This window comes from Dipteris shenzhenensis, chromosome 27, assembly GCF_047967505.1.
Source record: "Dipteris shenzhenensis isolate YYH24624 ecotype China chromosome 27, Dip_SZ_1.0, whole genome shotgun sequence".
In the NCBI taxonomy this organism is placed as follows: Eukaryota; Viridiplantae; Streptophyta; class Polypodiopsida; order Gleicheniales; family Dipteridaceae; genus Dipteris; species Dipteris shenzhenensis.
In genome coordinates, this window is record NC_141622.1 from 12,118,362 (window position 1) to 12,127,520 (window position 9,159).

Consider the following 9,159-nt stretch of genomic DNA (forward strand, 5'->3'; position numbering starts at 1 on the left):
TGGTTCAAGATGTGCATAACTAGTTGAATGATATGAAGAGTGCACTTTATTTGCTATTCAACCAAATCACGGATCATAATATAGAACTCATACTCAAAATGTGATGCTACATGATAGGGTGACTACTTTAGAAGTAGTAGAAACTCAAATAAAATCTATGGTTGATGATGAGACAATTGAAGTAGAGGGTAGGTTTGTGAGCTCTCAATAATTTTAGGACTTGCAAAATCAATTGAATATTATATGAAGGATATGTGGCAAAAAATTAAGGGAAAGATAACAGAGATCCTTGTTAGTCATTTTGGAGATTATTTAAGGATTGAGGATTCACTCAGGGTCAAAATGTTGCAAGAGGAATTGGAAGCATTACAGAAGGAACTTTATGAGGTAAAGGTGGCTAAATATGTGCTCTACTCTACATCATTGCCAGAGCTATGAGAGTCTCTAATACACAAAGGATGATTAGCTAGACTTGTCTTCTCTATTGTGATCCATAAACTGAAGAGATGAATTCCATTGGTACCATGGCCTCCAGCCTATTAACTAGTCAATTCTCTGACACTGTCAACTTCATGATCTGCTTGATGGTTTTGTTGCTACTTTCTAGTGTCCACCGACCCATTTGCCTATGGATGATACATCGTGGACATTTTATAAATCTCCATGTGCACATATGTAAGCTCCTTAATGGCTTTGTTGGGAAAATGCCCTATGTAAGCTCCTTAATGGCTTTGTTGGGAAAATGCCCTCCCTGATCAAAAACCAATTGAATGGGGCATCCAAAATGGGTGACGCCATTCTTATACAGGAACTGTGTTGTACTTGATGCGGCATTATCCCGTAGCTCTTGAGCCTCAACCTACTTAGTGCAATAATTTGTAGCCATCATAACATACTTGATACCGGTATGCTGGGCCACTAATTCAAACAGACCCATGAAATCCAAGCCCCACTTTAGAAATATCTCAAAGGGAAAATTTGGACTCAATGGCATCTGATCTACATTTATTGGTTGGCCATCCCAATCATGCACACCCTTGATCATTGTTGGCTAGCCTGAAAGATTTTATTTTTCGTAATCTCCCCTTAGAAGTGACTACCAAATACACCTTGATGAGCCTCTGTCGATACAACATTCTATTCATGATCCAAGACACATCGTCACACACTTGATTAATATCATTTCAGTATAGTATCCTTGCAATTGTAAGAAATTGCTTGCTCTTTAATGGGATCAACTTTCTCTAATCCAAAGGACTCTCCTTTGGAAACACACCATCCATTAAGAATTATACCATCCTGTCGTACTAATATGTACCATGGATTGGTTCTATTTTGAATAAGGCTACGTCCAAAAAATCATCAAGAGGAATCTCATTTTCTTTCAATCAACTTACACAATTCACTACCAAATGCTGACTTCTAGGTGTATCAACTATTGTGTACTCAAATTCCTACAACAATAGTATTTTATCTGGCCAATTGACCTATCAATTTGTGCCTTGTTCACCAAAATTAGTAGAGCTTGATGTCCCACATGAAATACTAGCTTATTACCCAATAGATAATGATGGAACTTCCCCAATGAATAAATAATGCTGAGACTCACCCATTCTATTACAAAATAATTTTGTTCTGCCCTGGTCAACATGTGAATTGCATAGTTCACTGGTTGGTACCAACCTTTTACCTTTTTGCATCAGAAATGTACCAATATCTATATCAGAGGCATCCACAAATATGTGAAAACCTAGGCTCCAATCTAGTGGTTGTAAAATCAAGGATACCAATAATGTTTTCTTGAACAGCAAGAATCCTTGTTCTTTCTTAGTCACCTAGAAAAATAGAACTCTATTTTATTTAGTCAGGTGAGTGGTTGGCAAATGTATGACGAATATTACAAAAGTAGTTGTGCCACTTCACTTGGCCTATAAAACATTGTAGGTCTTTAATATTCTAGTAAGCCTTGGCATTTTGAATAGCTTTAATTTTATGGGAATCAATGGCCATTCCTTCTTCGGATGATATTCCCCAATACTTTACCCCATTTCACAACAAACGTACACATGGCTAGATTTAAACTTAACTAGGTTGTTTGTTGACATTTGTCAAAACACAACCTCAATTGGTCTAAATGCTCACTCTTTTTCCTAAAACAATATGCTTTTTGGAGTTATACTGATGCTATTTTCAATGCTTTTTAGGAGCTTATTTTGATGCAAATATAGACACTTATTTTGAGATTATGTTTTCAACACTAACCCCTTTTCCTTCAAGTGAAAACAAGATATGTAGCTAAGGTATTTATGGTCATAACACCTTACCTTAAACATTTGTCTCTTGAAAGCTTTAGTAGATTCTTAGACTTTTCCATTAGAAGACTACCTTATCAACTAGATTCTAGCATTTTTTCCTCATTTCCTCCTCTCCAAGTCTCTCCACTACATTGTCAAAAGTCACCTTTAATGTCCAATTTCCTATGGTAATTACCAAGTTCTCAAAGTCAATGGTTATACTCTTCATAGTGCAAAGGCTTGGTCTTGAGCATCTACAATACACCCTACCCACATCAAGTTGATTAAATTCATTTTCTTAATATGTTTCATAATTGTATTCTGAGCATCCATCTTTATATTCTCTACCTGGAACTCTTTGTGGACTATTGATTTTTGCTCATACGTGAAAAGATTCACTTGAATTAGTCATGCCCTTAATCCCGTACTTGCCTTGCAGTCCATAAGCTAAAGCCTTTCATTTCACAAATGTGGCTTTGTTATCTTTTTGCAAGGCTTATGTTTCTTCTGGAGACAATAGCTTCATGACCTCAACTATGTTATTCATAGGCTATCACAAAGGTGCGACAACTAGTATAAAAGATATATCAAAATCATTGTCCATTTTTGCATCCTAAAATAAACACCATCGAGCCCCCTGATGGTTTTATCAACAATCAACATTGAACTACCTGAGGCCACATACAATGTCCTCACAAAATTTGGGTGCACACAATCCAAATCTCACAATCCAGTGAGACTAGCTCATACAACTTGGATCGTGACTCAACCATACTCAATCCCAACTAGAGCATCTAGAACTTATTAGTACCTTCACTCTAGAACACTATTCCTACTCCAAAAATGCTCGTTATGATGGTCTCGCAAGCTCACGAGTCTTTATTCATGCTCGATACCATGTATACAATAGATCGCACAAATGCTTTCCACATGCAAAGGTGCACATAGTCTATTTCTTCTTTGCAGAGTGTATATGAATTACATAAGTAGTGAGCACCTTGCAACCTAAAAATCATATCCTTATAACTTTGGAATTATTCCATTACACCTAAGTATGACATCTAACTGCTACATGCAGCTAGTGCCGCTCTTATTTTTACCTCCAAACCATGGTCCACCATATCTAGGTGGTCATGTGATGATCTAATTATGTGTGTCCTTGTCACGTGATAGATGAGTTGACAAATTGTATTGCATACAGTGTAGCAGTTCCACCTTCACAATTCAACATCTAGAAGCATAAATGTTGAACCCAAATCCTTATAGCACACTCCTTAGAGCAAGGCTATGTCTCCGAGATAAATGTAGGACTCAAATACCCCCTTGCATTCACTAATGATCTAGAATTTGAAGCAGCTACTAATAGTCCTTTCTCCTAACATAGAGGGATTACCAATGACCTCTTGTTAAGACTTAGGGATGGACTTCGAGATGTCTTCTCTAACCTACACGGTTGTTAACACATTGCTAAACAACCTTTTGCCTACCCTTCACCTAACCCACAAGGCTAAAATAGTAAATTGTAGTAGAGCATGGGAACAAACTATCGAACTTTCTATGCTACCATTAGAGAGGCCCTCCCACTATTCACAAGGGCAGCAACACATGAATTTGATGTGGAGACTGAGCTTCATTGAAATTTTAGGCTTCATATGACTCCCATTTAGTATGGGTGCAAAGTAATCTTGAAACTCAAGCCTATCTTCAAGATTTTAGGACAACAGACAATAATAGAGGACTTGTATATACATCAATAGGCCCTCCTAATTGAGGTGTAGTAGTAACTTGTATACATCAATAGGCCCTCCTAATTGAAAAGAATTTGGACTTGTATACATCAATAGGCCCTCCTAATTTTTGGCCCAAGAAGGACCTAGAAGTATAACAAGTAGAAATAGTTGAGGTGTAGTAGTAACTCAAGTAGTAGGGTGCTTGCCTACCTGAGTGGTTTCCCTTGTTTGAATCCTATGCAAAGCGCATAGGTCCTGGGCAATGTTACCCTCAATTGGACCATGGGTGGGTGTGTAAAGAAATTTTTTTTAAACATGAGTAGGAATAGCTAATAGAAGTGTGTAAAACCAATGGGAGAGTGGGGTTATGGCTATATTAGGAATATATTAAACTTGGAGCCTTGAGCTTCGGCAGAGATGGGACTCTTGAGCTTTTGAGGGAGTGGCACTGGAACGTGGGTGTTTAAAAGGTTGCAAACTTTATGGAAACTTGATGGGAAATTTTATGGAGCTTGAGAATGCTTAGCAAATTCAAGGCCTCACCTTCAAATTTGGCAAATTTAATCCTCCACACAAGTTTAAGTAGATGGTTGCAAAAGGGTAGTTATGTGATTTCTTAACATGGAAGTGTTGAGAGTTGTGGTGCCATGAGCACATAGATTAAAGGCAAAGTGCTAAGGAAAGAATTAAAGTAGCCACCCTAGGATGATGTGGAGATGTGGATTGAGGATATCCACAAGGAGAGATGTGGATGAGAGGATCCCTCATGGTTTGACAATTTTAAAGGCTCTCTCTATATAAGAAGCCTATCATGTATTGTTGAGTACACACATTGCAATAGATTGAGTGTTTGCTACTGTATGTCTCTCTTGTGGTGCTTTATCATGGTATCAGAGCATGGTTCTACCTTCCACTAAGGTGCCATCCTCCTTGATTCCTCACTTTATCATGGTATCAGAGCATGGTTCTACCTTCCACTAAGGTGCCATCCTTCTTGTGAGAGTGATTGAGAGATTGAGAGATCGAGAGCGACTGAGTGTGTTTTCTCTTCCGTGAGAGAAAAAAAATTTCGTCCATTGGTGAGAGAATTCTGTCCATGAGAGATTTTTATTAATCTCCTTCCATTCAATTCATTGTTGCTTATTCCAAGAGAAAGAGAGAGTTCTTTCTTTCTGTGTGAGAAAGAGATAGGGAGAGAAAGAAAGGTAGTGTTTCTTCGTATTCTCTGAGAGAGACAGTATTTTTTAGAGAAAAAGAGAGAGAGATACCTTTTGTTCCATCTACAACAAAGAAAGGTTTATGGTAATGGCGACTGCCAGCAAGCACTTAGAAGCTACATCCATGCCAACAACTACAGAGGCGACTACTATCTTCTAAGGCAAGCTCTAGGGCTATAGCTGCTGTGGGGAGGGTGAACTCCATGCAACAGGCTCGCTGCTCTGAGCGCCTTCATACAACGAACCATCTACAGAACTCCGCTCCATCCTGCTTATGACCCTATCCTACAAGGCAATGCATGACCAGGATGCCAAGCCTCTACAAACGGTTGACCACTTTATTACGAGAGCATCTTCTTCACTCCAATGTCTATGATAAGTCCTATGACATTGACAAGTCCTACATCATTGACAAGTCCTACGCCCTACGACTCTCGGCCCTCTCGGCCCAACAGAAAGGAATAGCCGCATCAAACGACAGCTCTGCCTAATGTCCACAGCTCCCTCGACCATCTCTACAACGGACAACCACGCAGTGCCAAAGCCAACCGAGCCTCACTACGCATGCAACAGCAATGCTCCCTACGTCCATCAACGAGCCTACTCCAACCTTGGGTGACCTGCAGCTCTAACGACCATGGCAAGCTTCGGATGTGCACACTTTCCGAGCAAAAACCTACGAGCAGAAAAGTCCGAGCGATAATTTTTGACACCAACCATGCTTGTATATTTCTCAAAGGAATATACAATTCTTTCTTAATTTCTCATTTATGGAACCATATACTTACTTATTTTTCATTATAACCCTCATTTTAGAGAACATCATCTATATATGAACAAATAGTGAATACTTTAGAAACTCCTATAAATACCTCCCTACCATACTCTCTTTTGAGGATTATGGTAATTAAATCAATTTAGAAGAGTTTCCCTAATCTTTAGCAATTCCATATTTGAAGCTCTCATATAACAATGTATACCATATTCCTTGGATGAGTAGGAAAAAGATATTGGAAACGTCATACTTGAGGCCATTATAATCGATCATAAATTAATCTTTAATACATTATAAAATATGGGAAGGCAAGGAAGGAATTTTTAAAATATTCCCAATTCTCCAAACCTAAGTACTTTTAAGGAAATGTGGTCTCTATTGAACTCCTTCCTACCATAATATGAATTAGGGAGAAGTTGTAACTCTCATATATATCTTGAAATTTTTACTTTTTATCTTTATAACTATCAAAAGTATAATTTTAAGCCTATCATTACATAGATCATGAAATTTTGAACATTTTTCCTTTTTACAGCTCCTCAATCTTGAGATAAGGAGCAAAAGTTATGACCCCTCCTTTCCTTGCATGTGGCAAAGTTAATGAAGCTCGAAGAATTTAAGGTCTTTCAGTGAAAGCTGGCAACCCATTCAAATCTAGCAGAGCCAAACTGTGGAGCCTTCTAGTATTTTTATTGTTTAAAAGAGAGAAAAAAGGTGGCAACGTGTGGCCAAAGGCTAGGAACTTCGGAGGAATGGGTAATGGTACTTACTACTCGGCAGGAGTTACTGTGGAAGCTCAGGAGGAAATTCAAGACTGTGAGATGTCATGTCTTAAGAGAGCTAGAATGGAGCAACTCCTTACCTTCACACAGGGCGCCTCATCTCATGTGTTCTTCGTTCACAATGTTCTCACAATCGTCTTACGTTCTTCTGCTTCGTAGAATGCTCAACATGTGCAGATTCTTTGTCGTGATTGCCAGCTTCCTTGCAGTTGCCACCGTTTATGCTTCTTCTGCTGAACTTCCATCAGGTAAGAATCGATAGCCTTGGTCTCAAGCTTCCAACCCGGGAGGAAAGCTAGGGAGCTTGGATAGAGTCCCTGTTTCGTCTGTAAATCACCCCGAGTGAAGACTTTATTCATTTATTTACCTGCTCATTGGCACTTCAAGAGATCGTTTCCTGTTGTCGTTCAGGCATCTCGTCGCTGCAAGGACAGCACGGCATCGATTCACCCAAAAAAGTGAGCGATCTTTCTCCACCTTCGTAGTTCGAAGCAAAGCGATCCCTCTTCTACATTTCTATTTTCTTCCAGGAGGCGATTGGAAACTGACTGTCTCTCAGCTTCTTCTGTGGAGACAGATTCGCAGTGCCGACGAAACTCTCCATATTAAACTAAATCTGCTCTCTAAAGACTACAGTCCTACCGGGGAGTCGCCCCCTACAAGGACGATCGCACGTCACCATTCAGTGCCTTCCTACAAATTGTTTTTCCAACCTCCAAGCCCTGCTCCGGCGCATCATCATTCACGGCATGGATGAAGAGAAAAGCAGCTGTTTCGATGCATCATCGCGCAGGTGACTAGCACATAAACTGTGACTGGCCTTCTTCAACCTGGCATCCGAAACAATTGCCCAAGTGGTCACAAGAGAAGCTTCAAGTTTGTAGAATTTCTCAGGTTTTTCCTAGAACTTTTGAAGTTTTAACGGCAACATATAACTAAAACATGAAAAGTTTTAGGTTGCAATAAATAAATTTACCGGATAGAAGTGAACATTTGCAATTTCATGGTACATAGTTTACCAGTTTTCTGTGAACAGTGGTACTAATAAATTGTCTGTGCTCCTGCTTAAATCTCAATAATAGGGGGCCGCATAGTGGCTCAATATATAAATCGATGCTCTCAGTTAATGTTTTTGGCTTTGGATACTTTCGCGATCAAGACAAAAAAAGGCCTAAAAGTTAATTAGGCAGAGACTAACTTTTGCCTCGGCTTTAGGGTGGATTTTTTGGCATTTATGATCTATGCTAATTTTTACCTACAACTGGGATAAGGATTTGAACGCCCATGTTTCATTTTGGAAGCAAGTCACGTAAGGAATCCACCAATTTGGCAAGTTTTTTTTTCCCCCAAATTTTTATATATCTTCGTTAGACCACCTTGTTTTAAATTGTATTGATGCTCTATCCATAATCCTTATTCTCGAAATACAGTTCATATCCCTTAGGGTTGTTCATAGGTGAAGCTACCGTTGCCAAGGCTATGCCCACCCTTTCTTTATGTGTGTGTGTGTGTTCAAACGAGAAACAAGTAGCACATACACTTCATTTGTTTCAAATTCCATGAGCTCTTTTTCCCATGGTGTCGAGCAACATCATTCGTTTATCCATTACAATTGTTTGCTAGTAATGTTGCCTTGTCCTTGTAGCCATCCTCCTTCTAGAAATTGTTTGTCACAATATATATTGTTGGACTCTTTATTTTCCTCCTTAGCCTTTGGTAGGCTAAACACATCTTCCACCTTCTCATTCATAGTGATCCTTTTGCCCCATATCACCATCATAGCTTCCTACTACTTTCTTCATTATCTACATGTCGAACACCTACAGCCATGATAAGTTCTTAAATTCCATCAATTTTCTTTGCATTAGTCACCAGTTTGTCTTCTTAGTCCAATCGTAGCTTCCTATTACTTTCTTCATTATCTACATGTCGAACACCAATGGCCATGATAAGTTCTTAAATTCCATCAATTTTCTTTACATTAGTCATTGATTTGTCTTCTTCGTCCAATCTTTCTCCATTTGTGGGTGAATGACCATTTTAGTAGTGTCCTTAAGTCTTTCTCCATTGATGGATGGATGACCATTTTTAGTAGTGCCTTCCATGGATTTCATCTTTAATTTCTTCGCTATAAATGATGATGCTCCTCTTTGTGACCCCCTTCTCATATGAGGTCTATTGGCCATGTTTGACCCTTGATGGAATGGTCGAGCACTCTTTTGTTGGATGTTTGAGAAGGTATGAGATGTAGGATGGCTTTTACATCATTAGAATTGTAATTTGTGATGGCTTTAAAGCTTGGAGTTATGGAAAATAACTCTTCTTGTTAATTATTAGTAGTGGTGATTTGTCTTGTTAATT

At 38.9% G+C, this 9,159-nt stretch overlaps 1 protein-coding gene across 1 annotated transcript; it reads left to right on the forward strand.

Annotated features, from left to right (window-relative positions):
• Nucleotides 1–6,885: 6,885 nt before the first annotated feature.
• On the forward strand, nt 6,886–7,702 carry LOC147883867 (uncharacterized). Its single transcript, XM_087398108.1, has 3 exons — nt 6,886–7,046; nt 7,210–7,256; nt 7,376–7,702. The coding sequence occupies exons 1-3, from the start codon at nt 6,902–6,904 to the stop codon at nt 7,553–7,555; spliced, it is 372 nt and encodes a 123-aa protein (XP_087254234.1). The 5' UTR covers nt 6,886–6,901; the 3' UTR covers nt 7,556–7,702.
• The last annotated feature ends 1,457 nt before the right edge of the window (nt 7,703–9,159 follow it).